This window comes from Micromys minutus (assembly GCF_963924665.1).
Source record: "Micromys minutus genome assembly, chromosome: 26".
Taxonomy (NCBI): Eukaryota; Metazoa; Chordata; class Mammalia; order Rodentia; family Muridae; genus Micromys; species Micromys minutus.
This window is the reverse complement of record NC_137961.1, coordinates 1,167,501-1,188,392: the sequence shown is the minus strand read 5'-3', so window position 1 is coordinate 1,188,392 and position 20,892 is coordinate 1,167,501. Positions and strand designations below refer to the sequence as shown.

The 20,892-nt window shown below is 39.7% G+C and overlaps 1 protein-coding gene across 3 annotated transcripts in view; it reads right to left on the bottom strand.

The window, feature by feature from the left end:
* STAU2 (staufen double-stranded RNA binding protein 2) overlaps window positions 1-20,892 on the bottom strand; it is a 131,273-nt gene that overhangs the window by 79,568 nt on the left and 30,813 nt on the right. Inside the window, exons 3-5 of one of the 3 annotated variants that reach the window (XM_080938582.1) lie at window positions 19,887-20,017; window positions 10,670-10,829; window positions 170-305 (exon numbers count right to left, since the gene is read on the bottom strand). In XM_080938582.1, the coding sequence (XP_080794708.1) occupies window positions 170-305; window positions 10,670-10,829; window positions 19,887-20,000 (410 nt within the window). In that variant the 5' untranslated portion in view covers window positions 20,001-20,017. Of the gene's footprint in view, window positions 1-169; window positions 306-10,669; window positions 10,830-19,886; window positions 20,033-20,892 lie in introns of all 3 variants that reach the window. The other 2 variants (XM_080938583.1, XM_080938584.1) reach the window with 2 other exon arrangements.

Sequence of the window (20,892 nt, the reverse complement as noted above, 5' to 3'; positions counted from 1 at the left end):
TTTGTTTTTGTTCTGCCTTTAACTTCCAATACACTTGGTGAATCTGATTTATCTAAATTCCCGCAAAATATCCAAGGTCAATTTGTTCACAATGAAAATATCCTTAGAATGTGAAAAACGTCTACAATATGCATAAAACAGTAAACAGAACAAAACCAAAGATACAAACCTCTGATTGTACATGCCCCGGAAGTTGTAATTGGCTCTATAATTCGGGAATGGCTTTGGGTCTAATGGCCTGTAGATGGCAGGCTCTCCCCTTTTCATAGCAAGCCCATTCAGTTCCACAGTTGGAGTTATACTACCTGTTAAAAAAAACAAAAACAAAAACATTAAAGGCACATAGGTGAAATATTTTTCCAACAAACCACACCAGCGTGACTTCAATTCGTGACCTCTGAAGGAGGGGGAGTGGAAGGCCCCTCTAATTAATTCTCTAATTAATATAAACAAGGTTTAAACGAAGTTTTAGCACTTTCTGTACATTAAAACGAAAAATTCAACTGCACAGTCATAGTCAAAACCAAATAAATATAAAATTTTAGGTAAGTAGTTTGGATATCACTTTTATAAATACCCCAGAGAATATATTTGTATTTAATAATTTAAAGTATCACATGTTAATAACTTTATTTATTCATTGCTAATCAAGGAACCAAATATTAGCAATGAATTCAGGGTTAGCAGTAATGCTTTGATTTATCTGATGATAATCTATGGATGATTCTTTCAAAACCGAAAATTCCATGTATCCCCAGGAAATACTAAAAAAACAAACGCACAAAGCTTTACAATCATTGCCTACAAAACCACCAATGTGCCACTAGATGCTTCAACATCACAGCATAAAGCACTGAACAGTGAACCTCAGACCGGAGCAGCCTGCTTTCACTGTCCTCATATGCTGTTTACTCTTTACGCATAACAAAACCTGCGTGCATTCAGCTTCACCTTTCATCTAAGAAAACGAAATATAAGTATTTATTTGCTTTTGTTAAACCTTAAAGCACAAACAGAGATTTTATTACATAATTACACAAAAATTTCCATCAGAATGGGGAGGGGGTTAAAAAAAAAAAAAACACTAAAATACAAAGAAAACTGAATCTAATTGTGAAGTGAGTTGGTGATTTAACCAGAAGAAAACTGATTAAATCAATTTTCTTTGCTAACTGATTAACTGAACCACCAGAGTCCATGGATCAATCTTAAAACCAAGAGACCACCAGAAAACATCTTTTGATCCAGTGCAACAAGGAGACACTGCCCACTGGGAAGTACTGTCAAAGACATCAAGCCTAGAGCGGTCCAGCTGTTTATGTTTCCAATGTTAGGTCCAGAAAAGGCTCTACGACACACAGGAGGGCAGTCAGCAAAGAAAGAAAGCACACGGAGCTGATGACCCAGTCCAACAAGCAGCCAGCACGCAGAGCAAAGCTGGAAAAGGGTCTGTGTCTGTGGAGCAAATGCAATAAAGATCTCTTCCATTCTTCATTGCAACAAACCAACTAGGAAAAAAGGAACAGTAAAGAGAATCTGCACCCTGTGACTTTTTAAATTATTAAAATTATTATTTTCTTTGCTTGATACTGTGAAGAGCCTTCACCTTAAAAAGTAGTTTTTATGACAAAGTAAAAACTAATTTGTTTTTAAATATTCTAGGGTCAGATGTTCATGCCTATAATCCCAGTACTCAGGAGGCTGAGGCAGGAGGATGTGAATTCAAGCCCAGGGGAGATCTCTATAGTGAGCTAGGCTGGTATCTTATCTCCCACACACGTGTGTGCCTGAGGAAGAAGGAAACTGAGAACTAAGTCTAGCTGCATGCTCACCTCCTGACAGCAGGACCCTCCAATATCTTCTACTTGGGTGAAAGAGTCTTTGTTGTTTTAGTTTCTCTTTTCTTTGTTCATTTTTTAAATTTTGTAGCAAGAAGACACACTAACATTAGGTCAATTTTTATTTTAAGTATTAATATAGATTATTTAAACATATGTGCAAATACATATATAGAAAGCCTATATATTGAGTAAAATTTAACAAAACAAATCTGTACCATTTGTTTGAAATATGCCTTTTAGACTATATATTTTATATTTCCTTTATTACACAGAATAAAAAAACAAACTGCACTTAATAGCAATTACATATTAGATTGAACAGCAATTCAATTAGTTCAATTTTCTAATTTTCTATATATATATTAAAGTCAGTGAAAAGGAGGGTCGCCTTTTCTCTCTCCCGCTTCCTATACTTTACTGGGAGATTATACAGAGTCGAGGCATAAGCTCAGTGACTTAATGAGACTCACAGGGTCACTGCTCCACCACACACAGCACCTTGGGCCTCTCTCCAGTCAGTGCATCACCTTAAGGACTCTGACTCCTGCTGCTGCCAATCTATTCACAGGGTATTGACAGATGAGGCAACACTGTTTTTGTCTTGCTTCTTTCATGCATTCATTGTTTACAAGTATCAAATCACTGAATGAATACAGCAATATGTTTGCCACTGATGAACATTTGCCTGACTAACAGTGAAGGAACAGTATTTATAAGGTCATCTTAGACATTTCTGAATACTTGACTGTGGATACTGATCTAGAGCAGAGGTGTGGGTCATCCAGCTGACATCCTTAAATTTATAGGAAGCTGGTCAGTAATCTTCCACAGACTTTAACAATAAAGTCTTTAAACTTACATTTCAAATTTCATAAGGATTTTCAGTTTAATGGGTAAATATTTATCAGAAATCAAGACTTACAAACTACTTGAGTTAAATGTTTTTTTTTTTCTCCTTCTTTGAAGTGGAGTGTTCTCACTGCATAGTCTAGATTAATCTCATTCCTAACTTTGTAACCCTAGCTGGCCTAAAGTCTCAACCCCTTCCTTATCTTCCAGAGTAAGCCACCATTCCAGCAAAATTTATGACATTTTGAATTCCTCTCTATAATAACTATTCATCCACAGTAGCAACAAATTCTGGGGGGAGGGACTTAAAAGACCCCATCCTACAATCTAAGGCAATAAATAAGAATCTAATGTATTTAAAACTCCCAAGTGGGTATAGTTAATGTGAGATGACCTACACACGGTTTTGGGTATACTCTATCTATGTCCTTACAAACTGTGTTTTAGCATAGGTAAAGTAGTCCAGATATCTGACTTAAGAAAGAAGCTCATACAATTTACTGACTGGAAAGTGAGAGTTGTACACTCCCCTCAGTGGTGTTGGAAGATGGGTTTTGTGGAGGGAGGCAGAGGGAAGCATATGGCCCATGTGGCCAAAGGCTTTATCTCCCTATCCCTGGCAGGCCATCCGGGCTAAGAGGAGTCTCTGAGAGACAGTCAGCTGTCCTGTTCTGAGTGTGAGAGAACCCCACTGCACAAGGAGGATACCTACTAAAGGTTTCTCAGGTATTAGAGGCTATATGCCTGGTGCTGCAAATACGTCTACACTTGGGAATTCTTAGATTCTTGTTTTATTATTTATTCTTTGCACAGGTGAGTGAGCCATGAATAAGAGCCATGGCACCATGCAGGGCCAGAGGATAACATACACAAACCACTTCTCTCCTTCCTCCACGTGGATCCCAAGGATTTAACTTCAGTTGCTGGGCTTGGTGACACATGCCTTTTACTCAGTGCACCATCTTGCAGGTCCAGGTTTCTTTAAACATTTTAATTGATGCAAACTTATACATATTTATGGGTATTGTATGATATTTTGATATGGATTTAGATCTATTAAAGGAATATTATCAGTGCTAAATTAAAAATCTCAATAAATATTATATATATAGTTATACGTAATAATTTTGAATTTCCATATATGATAAGTGAATGAGAAAAGGCCACTACTAGTTTTAATTAAAACCTTTTACTGATTCTTTGTGAGTTTCACATCACGCACCCCAACCCCACTCATCTCCCTGTCCCATTGTACCTGCCTTCTGCCCTGGTAACCCCCATACAAAAGAAAAAATTTTAAATAAATAATAATAAATAAAATTAAAAACATCTCACTATGGCAACTGCAGTGTGTCACATGGGAGCCCTTTTGCCCACACAGGTTTACTTGCAAATGTTCATTAAAATGACTCCTTGGTCTGGTTCAAGCCTCTGGCTTCTGCTGCACTATCAATACTGGGTCCTCTGCTGTTGGCATCCAGTCTGAGGTCTGCGGGACAGGCCCCTTTATGAGCCCCCGCAGTTCACAGATGGGTGGGTACTGGGGTGGAAGCTGAGTTGCTCAGTCCATCGGCTCTCCCACTACACCACCAGGACCAGCTCTCCCACTTGGCACAGGCAAGGGGCAGAGACAGCTCTCCTACAACCCCACCACCAAGGTGAGCTCTACTGCTCTTCCTAGGAGAGGTAAGGGGCCAGCTCTCCCAAGTTCTACAGCTGGTGAGGGGTGGGGCCAGCTCTCCCAGGGCTCACTTCAGCTGGCCCAGGTCTCCCGTGATGCCCAGGGAAGGGGCAGGCCAGCTCAGCACAGTGCTTGAACATCAACATGCCCTCAGGTGGCAGCCCAGCTCAGGGATGTTTTATGGCCTTTGGTGGTAACATGGGAATCAGACATCAACACAGACCCTGACATGGCCCCCAGCATCCAGCTCAGGCAGGTCCTCCCCGTGGCCTCAGGTGGTAACACAACCCACTCAGATCAGTATGTCTCCAAGTGGCAAGATGGCCTTCAGATATCCACACGGCCTCAGATGGCCAATTTGACATACAGACAACAGGGTATTTACTCATCATAGTGGCTGGTTCTGAGGGCTCAGGTGTCTCTCTTCTAGCTGCCACAGAGATAGGGGGCAGGCACTTCCTACTAAACACCAAACAGCTTTATAGGAAGTTAGAACGTCCTGAATATAATATTCACCCACCAATTGCTTGCTGGACCAACCAAGGCCCCTTACAGAAATGACTGGCACATCGCCAGGACAAGGAAAGTACAAGATGGAATAGGAACTCCTTTTTACATCAGGAAGCCAGAAGCACCCAAAGAATGATGAGAAAATACCAGGAGCTAAGAGTCAATTAAAGGGGCCATAACACCACTAACAAAACCTGAGATAATTTTAGGACTGAACTAAGTAAGAAGGTAGGGGTGCAGGCTCATGTCCATACTCTGAACTAAGTAAGAAGGTAGGGGTGCAGGCTCATGACCATACTCTGAACTAAGTAAGAAGGTAGGGGTGCAGGCTCATGACCATACTCTGAACTAAGTAACAAGGTAGGGGTGCAGGCTCATGTCCATACTCTGAACTAAGTAACAAGGTAGGGGTGCAGGCTCATGACCATACTCTGAACTAAGTAAGAAGGCAGGGGTGCAGGCTCATGTCCATACTCTGAACGACTCCAGGAGCTGGGATGAGGAGAAAGCACCTGAGCCCAGGTTTGTGCCAGTCAAGCAACAGAGTAAGACCATTTCTTTAAAGACAAAATCAAAGCACACAATCCCTGTGGACCACACAGTATAGCTGGGTGGTTGGTAGAACATGTGTTTAGCATGTACGGGGTCCTGGGTTCAATACCAAACATAAAGAGCAAACAAACTAATAGATTTTGAGTCAGTAAGTAGAACAGGAGAGCATGAGTCAACAATGACATGAATAAAGAAGGAAATGGGGAAATGCTAGCATTTAAAACTTAAGGCTTATAATAGATTTGGACAAAAATTAACAATAAATGCTAAACTGGGTAGGCAAAAGAAAATTTGATGAGGAAGAGGATGTTTGCAGATAGTCTCAAAATATCACTTCAAAATGCTTATGTACCTGCTACTTATTAATACAACAGTTATCGGTTAACTTTATTATAGAGAAGTCATCACTGCCAAGGGAAATCGATAGCTATTAGCACTGAATCCAGCTTTCCTTCTGAGGTACCCATGTTAAAAATGTAAAAACCTATAATAGCCAGAAGCTGGAAGGAACCCAGATGTCCTTCAGAAGACGAATAGATACAAAAATTGTGGTACATATACACATGGAATACTACTCAGCCACCAGAAACAATGACTTAACCAAATTCTTAAGAAAATGGCTGCATCTAGAGAATATCATTCTGAGTGAGATAACCCAGTCACAAAAGAACAGACATAATATGCAGTCACTGATAGTGGGATGCTAACCCCAGAGGCTTGCACTCCCCCAGAAACAACTCACAGACTGTATGAAGTCCAAGAAATAAAGAAAACAAAAAATATACATATATTCACAAAACAAGAAGACTTTGACTATTTCCATGTTGCGTTTTGTTTTGCATGTACTTTATGCTTATTGCAACTAGTACGTTTTCAATGCATACTGTCAAGCCCTTGAAAAAAATCAAGTACTGACTAAAAAATATATTCACATGGTTTTATGTAAAATTTATTTTAATGTCTGAAAAAACAGTACTGACAAAAATGTATAATTTTAAGCAAAAAATGTTTAAAATCTGTACATTTATCTTTGTTTTGCAAAATAAAGTCGTTTAAAAAATAAAAATAATAAAAAAATAAAAAAATAAAAAAATAAAAAAAATGTAAAAACCATGAGGAAACAAACACCAGACACATTCTACCAAGAAACACTATACAAATATGTGGTTCCCACACTCACCACAACTGCCCAAGTCATAAAGACAGGAAGACTGCGAGTGCCAGATTAAAACAGGAAGAAGGAAATGGCAAACACATGAAGCACATGATCAATTACACTAGATCTTTAACAGACAGGCAGCAAAACAGGAGCAGAACCTATGGAGTAGATGATACTGCCATCTTATTTTACTTTCTGACGAGACAGCCTGACACTTAGAAAATACACATGGAGTGAGGTGTGGTGTTGCCCAGCTGACGCAGCAGCAGTACTTGGGAAGCTGAAGCAGGAGGACTGGGCTTAATCCCTAGCAAGCCACAGCTATGGGGCAAGACATGTCAGAAGTGAGGAAGAGAGGGAGGGAGGGAGCACTGAAGTCCTACGGGGTAAGGACCACCAGGGACACAGCTTACCCCAGATGGCTCAGGTCTGCTAACCATAGGGCATCAGGGTGAAAGGTATACTGGATCTACTTCTGTAATTTTTATATAAACCTTAAATTATTTAAAAAGTTAAAAATGAATAAATTAAAAAGAAAAAGCAAAGTTGTTCTATAGCACAGTTCTAGTTAACTGGCAGGTCGACCAGGCTGAAAAAGGACCTATCAAATCTCCAGTTGTGGCTAAGGCCCACCCACCTTAGGGACTAGATTCCCTCCCCTTCAACAGGCTCCTCATCTCCAGCTGAACTTGCCTCATTATCAAAGAGCTGCCTCTGCAGTGCAGTGGCAAAGGGTTTCAGCCAACTGCACATAATGCACAAAGACAACAAACAGCAAACTCTTCCCAACATTCCAAATAAACAAAGGTGACTCCTGGCAGACTAGGTCTCAATTATCAAGACAAAACAAAAAAAAAAATTTCCAAAACTAATATGAAGGGCTGGAGAGATGGCTCAGAGGTTAAGAACACTGACTGTTCTTCCAGAGGTCCTGAGTTCAAATCCCAGCAAACACATGGTGGCTCACAACCATTTGTAATGGGATCTGATGCCCTCTTCTGCTGTGTCTGAAGACAGCTACAGTGTACTTATATATAGTAAATAAATAAATCTTTAAAAATAATAATATAAAGTTATCTTCACAGTCTTGGAAGACATGAGATTTAGCAAATAACACTTTAAAGCATTAACAACAAAAGACTAATTCTGTCATCATTAAAATAAAAGAATTTCTGTTCTTCACAATTTCAGAATTCTTCAGAATTTCAGAAGTCAGGCATGGTGGTGCACTCCGTTAGTCCCAGCACTAAAGGCAGAGGCAGGCAGATCTATGCGAGTCTGAGGCCATCCTGTAGCACATAGTGAGTTCCAGGACAGCCAGAACTAGAGACAGCCTTAGTCTCAAAAACAAACAAAACAAATGTGAAAGATATTCTGTAATATTTCAGAAAAATATTCTGCAATATACATATTTCAAGAACTATGTTAATCTAGAATATGTACAAAATCCCCAAGTCATTAAAAATGAGATGTAATTTTTAAACAATGTATCTACCAACTGTCCCTTTTCAAGAGACTCTTCTAACACCAGTAGACAAATGACACCATGGACAAGCACACTTCACCAGGCAGCTTCATTACCTCATAGAAAAATGCAAATGAAAACCACAGTGAACTATTGAGTCCCCTATTATAAAAAGCCAAAAGAGCCAAATGACGAACAAGAACATAGTGGGCTCTCCTAACTGCTAGTAGGGCCCATGGGTGGCAGCTCGGCAGTGCGTGTGAATTCTAAGTACATGGAGACCCACTGTCCAGTGATCCTTGGCTCACTCCCAACAGAAGGGTGCATATACAAGAACATTCATAGCAGCATTATTTCCAATAGTCCAATCTAGAAACAATTCAAGCAGCTACCAAATTACTGTCTATTCATGCAATGGAATCCTATATAGCCACGAAACAGTATCACTTTAAACGCAATGCAGATGAATCTCACAAACACCAATGTAAAAACAAGCTATCCGCAAAGAGTAATGTGTGATTCCAACAAACAACCATAACTTGTGAGACAGACTCAGGACTGTGAGCTGACTCCTTCAGCTAACCCACTGGAGGAGAAGGAAAACTCCTAAGGCAATGGCAGAGCCTGTAATAGTGTTTCTCAGAATAGCTCTGTCCAGCTCTACAACAGTAATTTGTGCACTTGTCTGCATGGATTTAAAAGCCTGTCCCAAATATTATTTTCCATTTTCAGCTTACTCTAACACCCCACTGTGGCAATATATCTCCACTGGGCTTTAGGACTTCTGTTGTCTTGCTTGGAGTCTTCCTGAGGTTTCCCTTGCAGTAATCCCCTTCCCTTCAGCATAGGGCAGAGCTGAGTTCACAAGCCATCCTGTTTTACATTAGAAGCCTTGGAGAGCTCCTCTTCCACACCAAAGCCCACTCCCTACACCCTTGGAGGGTGGCACACACAGTACTCAACACAGAACAGGCTAGTTAACTATTTTTATTCAAAACTACGGCACTGACTGCTTAGCTGATCACCTTGCTTTCTCATCTTCCCCTCAAATTCACGTCAAACGCAACACACTAAAATGTTCTTTTACATCATCCACTTGTTTGATAGATGTTAAGTGCCCTAAATGACAAAAAAACAAGACAAAAATAAATCAATCTTGTGAAGGAAGCTGGTGCTTGGGTCTCTCACATGCACTAACCTATGATAACTAAAATCATCACCACACAAACTCTTTTCACCAAACCTATTGACCAGATTCCTACTCCTAGACATCTTCATCACAGGACTCCTTCCGTCTGCAACGTTCTTTCCTTTTCTCTGCACCTGGCTATCTTGGTCTTATCCAAGGTCCACATCTTACCTCAGTCTAGGTGGTCATTACTCTAAGATCATGGCTGCTGTTGCTCACTGAGCACTTTCTCTGTCTACCATTAAATCATGTATTTGTCTATATGCTGTATGGTCTTCAGAGAACGAGGATATATATACATTTGTAACAGCAGTGATTAATATACACTGGTACATTATACACTGTCCCAAAGTTTTTATAAATCCCCAAAGTAGGTCATCTTTACCAACTTCAAACTGAACAGGTTAGGCTTCCTAGCTATTCCTTGTGGACCTAAACAAGTTTCTCAATGAATGCTGTAACAAGCTCAACAGAGCCAAAGGGTCACTACAGAAAAGTCTGAAGTCTGGGAGAAAGCCTTGAACAGGGACAAAGGGTTGCTATAGAAAAGCCTGAGTCTGGGAGAGCCTTGAAAGAAGACTCTGCCAAACAAAGGACAGTCAAGAAGGAAGTGCCTCCCTGACCTGAACCTCCTCACAAGTGCTGAACTAACTACAGAGTCAAGTCACCGTTAGCCGGTGTGGTCCTCAGCTCATTATGAAAGAGGTGTAAAGCCACATTAGCACTGCTGCTGTCAACAGAAAATTGAGTGCACAGACATGTGGCTGAAACTCAACTCAGACAAACTTCATTCGCTTGACATCATAAATGAATGCACTACACCTCTTCCCGAAAGATAACTAGATGCGTGATGTTGTTGGTAGTGATGCAATCAGACAGCTTTCAAAGCTGCTCTTAGGAGCTCAGAATTAGTACTGCATTTACTGAAGAATCCTACGTATGGGCAGCTTTACAAATCTAGAGCGCTCTTAATAAGTTTCATCGGAAGGTCCTAAATTATCAACTGTTTTCCATTTTTATACTAAGAAGCAGAATATTTAATAAAATGACTTAATATTTTGCATTACACTAAAAAAATAGCCTAATTATTAAAATTACACTTATTACATTTTTAAAAAGAGAGATATGATTTATTTACTTTAGAAGAAACACATTTCCTGCATTTGCATCTACATGTGCTCTAACCAACATTCAAAGGAATAGATTTTTACAGTGTCTACTAAGGTGAACTTCAAGAACAAATACAATTTTCTTCTGTGCTGTCATCTTAATTAGTGTGTGTGTGTGTGTGTGTGTGTGTGTGTGTGTGCATGCACGTGTGTGCACTGTTAACTTTGTGCTATCCTACTATACAAATGCAACACACAAAGAACAGTAACACATCAGCTCACAACACAAAGAAGGAAACAAATCAATGCCATACCTGGGTTATTATTGACATTACTTTTGGATGGTTTCTGAACTGGTTTGGGAAGTGTAGATTCAGTCAAAGCTTTATTCGCAACAGCCTGTTGGGCCTTCTTTATACTGCTCCCTTCGGATTCCCATGTCTGCTCGCCAAGACTCAGCTGCACCGAAAACATCTTGGAAAAATCAGATAGACAGAGAAAACATAAAATTTTTCAGGTACCAAATCTGGTGGTCTGAGGAAACACACACACACACACATACACACACACACACACACACACACACACACCACAGAACAACAACTGTTGGTCTGAGAAGACACACATACCATAGAACCAAAATCAAAACAGAAGCATATTAGAAATTGTTTGCAACAACAAAAAATTATATTCTATCTATGAAAGAATCTTAGATTGTACCTAACTGTTTGATCTTATCCTAAGACACAGCAGCAGCTCTAAATACATTTTAAATGGACTAGACCAAGGCAAAACTCTTTTCCAAAATAGAATCACATTGCTAATGTTATTCAAACAGTCCTTGGAAAAGTAGTAGATAAAACAAATAAGAGAAACTAACAGAAGTCAAGCAGCCATGGCCCTGACACCTTCATACTTTCAGGGTCTTGAACACCAGTCAGTTCTCACAATGTTCCCTTAACCAGCACACAGGTCTATCCACGAACATTTCTCAAATCTTCCTCATCTTTCTGGAAGAACAGTGCACTGGGCCGACCCTTTCATGCTTCACTTAGATGTGATAACCTACACCTACTGCTGCTAAAACTACCTGTGGTGGTTTGAATAAAAATGGCCTCCTCGAACACATATTAAATATTTGGTTCGAGTTGGTGGAATTGTTTGGAAAGGATTAGACGTTGTCATGCTAGAAGGAGTGCATTCCTGGAAACAGCTCTGAGGTTTCTGAAGTGTTGGTCTCTCTACCTTCTGTTTGTGGTTTGAGATGTGAGCTCTCAGCTGCTGCTGCGGCTGCCTGCAATCTGCTAACTCTACCCCACCATCATGGACTGTTCTTTCTCTGGAATCATAAGCCCAAAACAAAGTCTTCTTGATCATGGTATTTCACCACGGCAACAGACAAGGAACTAATACTCTGTCTTTCTGGAGGAAATCCATACACCTATAAGCCCAGCACTCAGAAAGCAGACACAGACACAAATGAAACAGTGCCTCAAAGTAAGAATCAAAAGTGAGGCGGCAAGGTAATGGCTCACTCTCTGTAAAGGCTTTGCCATGCAAGAACGTGAGTCAGTACATAGTATCCACATAAAAAGCTAGGTGCAGTGGCCCATGCCTGGCAGCCATGGGGCTCGCTGGCTACTCTTGCCCCATCAGTGAGCTCCAGACTCTGAGAGAACATGTCTCAAAAAGTAAAGTGGAGAGCAATCAACCAACATGAGCCTCTGGTCTCTACTGGACACACATACACACACATATATAAACACAGCGCATGTGCACACAAACACACACACACACACACACACACACACACAATTTCTAAAAATAAGTTTAAAAGAAAATTAAAAAAATGAAACTATCTAAACCTAAAGCTAACTGCATCACCTTATCCATCCCTCAACTGTCACCATTTTACTGTGGCACAGAAGCTCTGCATGTCCATTCACATGTCTCACGCATCTCCCCCTTCTGTACCCCACACCCCATCCACACACTTCCACTGAGTACACAACATTACTTTTTATCTTTGAGTTTTCAGATCAAGTTACAGAATAAATACAGACCACTTACTACTTTTAATTGAAAACTATTTATTAATTTTAAAATATATCTCTGTAGCAAAGTGATCTCTTAGAAAATTATCTTTTTTACATGTATTTTGTTTATATGGGTGTTTTACAGATGTCTACAGACATCGGAAGACAGTATCAGATCCCCTGAAAGTGAAGATACAGATGTTTGTGCCCACTATGTACAACTGAACCCAGGTCTTCTGCAAGAACAGGAAGTTCTCTTAACCACTGAGCCACCTCTCCAACCCTAGAAAATACCTTAAGAATTGATGAAAGCTAGATCAACATTAATACTACCCAACATCATATGTTTCAGATAAAAGTCAATGAAAAGCACACATCAACAACTGTATTCTATGCTTGGCCAAAAAATCTTAACCTGCATCCATTCATGCAGGAAAGTATCAAGTCTCATTTGTGGGACATGCAATAACATAACCAGCTGAGACTTCAAAAAGATCAGTCATGAGAAAAAAGAATGCAAAGAGATTATTATATACTGAAGCTATCACAGCACACAGGAGATGTGAGAAGATACAGCATAAGATCCGTAATTAGATTCATGGTGGGAGTTTTAAAAGAAATAAAAAGTATTTATACAACCGTCAGAGAAATTTGCCCATGGGTTGTGCTAAGGCTCCAACGAATCCCCAACAGTTTATGTGACGGCCCTTAAGAGAAGATCAAGTCATAAGGAGTCTAGACCGCCTCCCAGACACACTCACACTGGCAGAGTGGTCCTTACAGACAGCGGGTCTGTAATAAGAACAAGTGACCTCCTGCTCTAGCCACAGAACCATAGAGAAAGACAGTTCTCACTACACCATCTCTTGATCTGAGACTTCCTAGACTCCAGTGATACAAATTTCTTTATAAATTACCCAATCTCTGGCTTTCACTTACAGTAGCTTCAAGCAGACAAGTAAAGACTATATTAAATAGGATAAATTATGGCAGCATTGCAGTTATAATAAAAGGGTATTTAATCTTAAAAGACAGATACTGTCTTAGTTAGGGTTTTACTGCTATGAACAGACACCGTGACCATGGCAAGTCTCATAAAGGACAACATTTAACTGGGGCTGGCTTACAGATTCAGAGGTTCAGTCCATTATCGTCAAGGCAGGAGCATGACAGCATCATGAGTTCAGAGTTCAACAACTTCATTTGAAGGCTACTAATGGAACACTCACTTCCAGGCAGCTATGATGGGGGTCTTAAACCCATGCCCACAGTGACACACCTACTCCAACAAGGCCACACCTCCTAATAGTGCCACTCCCTGGGCCAATCATATTCAAACCATCACAGATACATCTAAGTATTCTAGTATACAAAGTTATAATTGAAATTTATTTTCAAACCTTTAAAGAAAAGACAAAGATGTATTCTGAGGAAGCAAGAATACAATAATATGGCATACACGAAGGCATGGTGCTCTCTATGGTATTCTGTGGCTTCTGTTTTTAAAAATAGAGCCAGAAAATGCTGTCACTGAAAATGCACTTGATGTGGTGGCGCACATCTTTGATCCCAGCACTCAGGTGGCAGAGGCAATTGATCTCTGTAAATCTGAAGCCAGCCTGGCCTACAAAGTACGTTACAGAAAACCCAGAGCTACAGACACCCTTTATTTAAAAAAAGTGTACATATTTGTTTAAGTTATTGTATTTCTTTCATTATGATTCAATTTAAAATTTGTGGGGCTGGAGAGATATTTCAGACAGTTAAATGGCTACCTACTCTTGCCTCTTGCAGAAAACTCAGGTTTGGTACCCAGCAAACACATGGCAGCTTACAACTATCTCTAATTCCAATTCCAGAAGATCTGACATCCTCCTCTGACCTCCAAGGGCACCAGACATGCATACAATATACTTTCATTGATACAGCCAAAACACCAATTTACATAAATTAAAAATGTTTCGATTTAAAATTTATACTGAAAACATTATCTTTATTACTTTCAACCTGATTCAAAAGTAAGATTTTTTGATGATTTGACCTTTTCTAAAATTTGGTACTGAACAAAAATTATGACAGAAATATAGGTAATTTTAAAGTCTCAGAAATTCTGTCTCCAAGAACTCTACTAACAACACCTATTAAACATACCATGAGCATCTCCACAAACTCCAGGAGTCAACCAACACATTCGATTTCCACTCAGTCCTTCCCTGGTTGTGCTCCAGAATTTTCCTTCCATTATTCTCCCAATAGTTCCAGCTTAAACACTCATTAGCTTCTTTACCTTCCTTACATACTCAGCTATCCAGGAAATCGGCCACATAGTGGTATCCATAAAAATAAGAGAGAGACTTTGGAAAGCACACACAAAAAATATAGTTCACTGTGGACTGAGTATTTGTGCTTTCTCCTCTCATTCTTATATTGAAACCCTAATACTGAACATGCTTAGTACCAGGGAAGATTCTCGGAGGTAGATAAGTCACAGAGGTGTGGCTTTATCAAAGAACCTGAACTTGTGAGGATATGGTAGAAAAGCAGCATGTTTAAGCCAGAAAGAGGCCCTGACTAGGAAATCAGTTAGTGGTACCCAAACCTAATTACTTTCCAGACTCTAGAACTATGAGAAATGGATCTCTCTTAACCAATCTCAATGGTACTCTGTTAAAGCAAACTGAGCAAAAATAGTTTGGAAAACTTACTAAACATGAGCTACAAAAGGGAAGAAAAATCTTTAGAGAAACTATGACTAGAAATGTGGCTTTGCTGAAAGATATAAAATATATGTGGTGTTTCGATGAGAACATGCCATAGACTCATATGTTTGAATGGTTGGTCTCCAGGTGCTAGAACGGTTTGGGAAGGATTGGAAAGTATGGCCTTGTTGGAGCAATTGTGCCACTGGAGGTGGGCTTTGAAGCTTCAAAAGCCCAGGTCATTCCCAGTTAGCTCTCTCTATGCCTCCTTGTGGATCAAACCTAAACTCTGACCTACTGCTCTAGGGCCTGCCTGCTGCCATGCTCCTCACTGGGATAATCTTAGACTTGTAACCTGTGAAACCCTGAGCCCCAAAACTATTTTTTTTAAGATTAACTTATATGTACTGTAGCTGTTTTCATATACACCAGAAGAGGGCATCAGATCCCATTACAGATGGTTGTGAGCCACCACGTGGTTGCTGGGAATTGAACTCAAACCTCTGGAGGAGCAGTCAGTGCTCTTAACCCCTGAGCCATCTCTCCAGCCTGTAAATGCTTTCTTCTGTAAATTGCCTTAGTCATGGTGCTCTGCTGCAGCCACAGGAAAGTCAGAGAGATAGAAGTGGCACCAGGAGTTGCACAGCTCTGACTGCTGGGCTTTTTGGAAGAATGTAGCAAACAAGGAAAGAGGTTGGACACTGTAAAAGATACTTGATGAGCCAAGCTTTTAAAAGGAGCACCACTGTCTAATGGTGCTGAGAGCACTGTGGACTGGGAGGACCAATCCGAGAGATTTCAGGGGAACAATATTAAAGCTGAGCTAGAAACCATCTTGTGATATTTTGCCAAAGAACACATCTACTTTCTGTCCTTGCCTAACAACCTGCCTGAGGCTAAACTGAAGAGTTCTAAACTAATTTCACCGATGGAGGAGATTTTAAGAGAGTATAATATCAATTCTGTTGCATGGCTATTAGTAACCACTCATGCAAATCTACAACAACAAAAAGAGCAGGCAGGAAAACAGAAACACAAAATGTATAGTTTAAGGGGAAAAAGAGCACCAAGAAATTAATGTTGATGACACCTTGGCTTGTGCTGGAAGAAATGGGGAAAAATGGGATAAATGGAGTAGTGTCCTCAGGGAGAGCCCAGCCAGCTAATCCTGCAGTGTGTAAAAAGGCCTACAGAACTATCTATTACTAAAAAGCAAACATAAATCAAAACTTACTCAAATGTAATTGAAGCAGACAGCAAGGCTTGGCAGCATCAGCCATGGGGTTCTTGCCTTAGAATTAACAAGAACACAGGAGTAAGGGGCTATGTAATATCTCTCTGAAGTTAGAGAAAGCTGCAGAGACCAGGGGTGTGGCAGGGGAGTCCCTCAGAAAGGCTCAGTGAAAGTGAAGTTTGGACACATTAGAGACCCCAAGATGTTGGAGGTATCAGAGCTAAAGACCTAACAGGAAGTGGAACCAGCCCAAAAGAGAGAAATGACATTCAGTCAGAGACAGCAAGAGCAGTTAGCACTAGAGATAACCAGATGGCAAGAGAAAAGCAAACAACATAAGCAACAGAATCCAGGGCTACTTGTCATCATCAAAACACAGTTCTCCCACCACAGCAAGTCCTAAATACCCCCAATACACCTGAAAAGCAAGATTCAGATCTAAAATCCCATTTCATGAATATGATGGAGGAATTTAAGAAGGATATAAATAACCCCCTTAAAGAAATATAGGCAAAAACAGGTAAACAAGTAGAAGCCATTAAAGAGGATCTAAAATTGGAAATAGAAGCATTAAAGAAAATACAAAGGAAGACAAGCATAGAGATCAAAACCTAGGAAAGAGATTAAGAGCCACAAATGCAAGCATCACCAACAGAATACAAGAGATAGAAGAAAGAATCTCAGATGCAGAAGATAGCATAGAAGACATCGATACAACAGTCAAAAAAAAAAAAAAAATACAAAAGACAAAAAGCTCCTAACTCAAAACATTCAAGAAATCCAGGACACAATGAAAAGACCCAACATAAGAATAATAGATATAAAAGAGAGTGAAGATTCCCAAATCAAAGCAAACACCGTCAACAAAATTATAGAAGAAAACTTTTCTAACCTAAAGAGATAACCATAAACATACAAGAAGTCTATAGAACCCCAAATAGAGTGGACCAGAAAAGAAATTCCTCTCATCACATAATAATAAATAAAATACCAAATGCACAAAACAAAGAAAGGATATTGAAAGCAGTAAGGGAAAAGGGTCATGTGACATATCAAGGCAGACCTATCAGAATTACACCAGACTTCTCAACAAAGACTATAAAAGCCAGCAGATCTTGGGCAGATGTCATACAGACCTTAAGAGAACAAAAATGCCACCCCAGGCTATTATATCCAGCAAAACTCTCAATTACCATAGAGAGAGAAACCATATCATTCCATCCACATTTTTTCAGTTTTGTTGAGTATAGGCTTTTGTAGTAGTATCTGACAATTTTTAAAATTTCAGTTTCTGTTATGTCTCCATTTTCATTTCTGATTTTGTTAATTTGGATACTGTCTCTGTGCCCTCTGGTTAATTTGCCTAAGGGTTTATCTATCTTGTTGATTTTCTCAACCAGATCCTGGTTTTTATTGATTCTTTGTACAGTTCTCTTTGTTTCTACTTGGTTGCTTTCAGTCCTGAGATTGATTATTTCCTGCTGTCTAGTCCTCTTGGGTATATTTGCTTCTTTTTATTCTAGAGCTTTCAGGTGTGCTGTCAAGCTGCCAGTGTATGTTCTCTCCAGTTTCTTTATGGAACTGCTTGTGAACTGTTTATGCATTACTCACTCAACAAATAGTGCTGTACTCAGAGATTGCTCTACTAGAAAAGAAAAAACAACAAAATTTCTGAAAAGATAAGAAACACATGACCAAAATCAGGAATCCATTTTGATGCTTTTAGAGCAAACCTTCTATGCCATTCAGCGGGAGGTAAGAACAGGTGATCAGACACAGGAAGAGTCTGAGCTAGAGACACAAATCTGAAAGCTGACAGCATGTTTACATCATGAGTCACAGGAACATGGCATAGATGTAGTCAGAAGACACCAGGTCTGAAAATAGGGCCCTACAAACTAAAAATCTCTAGGATATCAAGAAAAACAAGATCTCAATGAACTTAAAATGTGGCCAGTGAACCAGGGATGGTGGTGTAATCATGCAATCCTGCCTCAGGAAGATGAGTCAGGAGAACATTGAGCATGAAACCAGCCGGGAATACAGCAAGACATCTCAACCGGAAAAAACAAACAAACAAACAAAAAAAACTAACATTAAAGAACCTTAACAATATATACACACACGGCCTTTGGCTCAAAAGATAAAGCTGAAGAAAGAACACTTTTCAACAAGGAGGTTAACACATCTCCCCCATCCCACATGCAGCTGGCACTAAAACACAGGCCTGATGGCCAAGGCAATGCTTACCACAAGAGCTTTACCACAAGCTGGTTGGCTCCTGCTGTAAAATCCATGGGGGTGCTAAGAACAAAACTGACTAGGGAGGGACTAGAACCAGGCAGTGTGGATCTCTCCTGAACAAATCTATACAGGACACCGGTGATCCAGGAACTAAGGAAAACTTTCTGTCATTACTTTAAGACAGAAAAGCTAACAGCATGCCTGTACGCTGATGGGAATGATACAGTGGAAGGAGAAACTGCTGACAGAGAAGGAGGGAGAGGAGCAAAGGGCAGAGAAAGTAAAGATGGAGGAATGGCCATAAAAGGAAAAAAGAAAAGGGAAGGGGAGAGTTAAGGCAGGAAGACTAATAGTTACTTTTGAGAAAGCTGTGGAAATCCCGTAAGATAGTGTGAACATAAACAGTCTGACACAGTTAAGGACAGAATGGATGGAAAAAAGCCAGGATCCATGGTGAGGCAGCTAGAACAAGATCACAACTGCCTTCTCTGCATCAGAGGAAGAGGCGGCATGAATATTAGCCTCCAGGAAAGCTAATAACAAATGAATCCAACAGACCATAATGTCACCTGTTTTCCTTGCTTTGTACAAGACAGAAAACATCCAAATAGACACATGACACCTGGTTTATAGACTAACCACTCTCACAGAACCAACTGTTTACATGTTGTGCACAAACTTCAGGAATTTCAAAATACCCAACATAAAATGTGCCCGGGAAAACAGTGCATAACTGAAATATTCTTCAAGAGATGAACAGAGCTCAAACATAGATGTACTAGATTTCCTTGTAATTAATATATATGTACATGCATATATATATCAAGAAAATATATGTAAAATATATGAATATGTAGCTATAAATAAAAACTGCCTTTGCTTCTAAAAGGACATTGCAAATAAATATACAGATAATAATAATAACCAACTTGAAATTCCTTTTATAAATGGAGAATCTGAAAATGAAAAGGTGTATTGAAATTTAAGCACGGCAACACCTGCTCTGCCCATCCAAGCTCTACCAGCTCTGACTTACTGGGAGAGCACCAACTCCGATGTGCCTGCCGCTGCTGGCTTTTACACTCCTAAGCCAGACACTTAACATTCCGGTAATTGAGCTCATTCCATTACACAATGTGAAAATGTGAAAAATCCTATGGCTTCAAGGTCCTTATGAAGCACTACATCTGAAAACTTTACAAAACATACACACAAAACTGCTTAATGGTCGTCGGGCCATCTACCCCCACCCCCAGGCAGAGCATAACCAACACCTGACAGTCTGAGAGCACAACCACCGCTGTCCTTGTGACCTTACCTTCGAATGAGCAGGCCCGCTTTCATTCAGAAGTTTATACTGGGGTTGGATGCTATGGAAACGGGCTAACTCATTTACCAGACACACTGGAGTTTTCTCTTTGGGATTTGCCATTTTATCGTGGAGAGAAGCTGCAAATAAAAAGGCTGTAAAGTTTTTGTCAAGAATGGCTTTTAAAAGTGAAAGAAAAACTAATTTTGACTTTTTAGACTAAAGTTAAATTATACAGCTAAATTATTTTCATAAATTTGTATTTAAATTCTTATATCATGTAATGTCTTCCATCACGTGCAACAGAAGAATGAAGCAAATCTTGAACAATAAACAGATACCTTGTTCTTATCCAAGTTATTCTCTATATACATATGAACACCACCACCATACTTGATTGTAAAATAGCTTTTAATTTCTATTATAACCTTCCCTTTTTCTCTCAACAGACTTTTACTGTTATCAGACAAGTGTCTTAGGACTTAGTACTACAAAAGTAAACTGTCGTTTTCCTTTTTGCAAGGTAGGGTCTCGTGTATTCCTGGATTGTCTCAAACCCAAACTTACTGTAGACAAGGATGACCAGTGCTGGGATTATAGGAATGAGCACCACACCCAGTCTCACCTAGAGATCGAACCCAGGGCCCTCTACCAACTGAACACTATCCCCAGCCCAATCACCGTACACCTTTTCTGTCAATACTTTCCTTTAAGCTTTGGCATAGAAAGGTTCCAAACGTGGGGGTAAAATCTTAAGCGTAAATATTAGGTCTGCAAAATATTTCGGATAACCCTAAAGCAAATTAAATATTTTCTTCTAATTTTTTAGGAAAAATTTTAAAGCAGCTAGTAGAAAAATTAGCAGTCTTTTTCTATTTTTGTAGAAAAGTAGGATTTCAATTTGTAGGCCAGACTAGGCTCCATCACAAGTTCCTGTCTCAAAACAATAAAAAAGAAGTAGAAAGAGAAATTAAACACGTACATCAGTACCCAGCATTAGAGCTGTTGGCGTTTT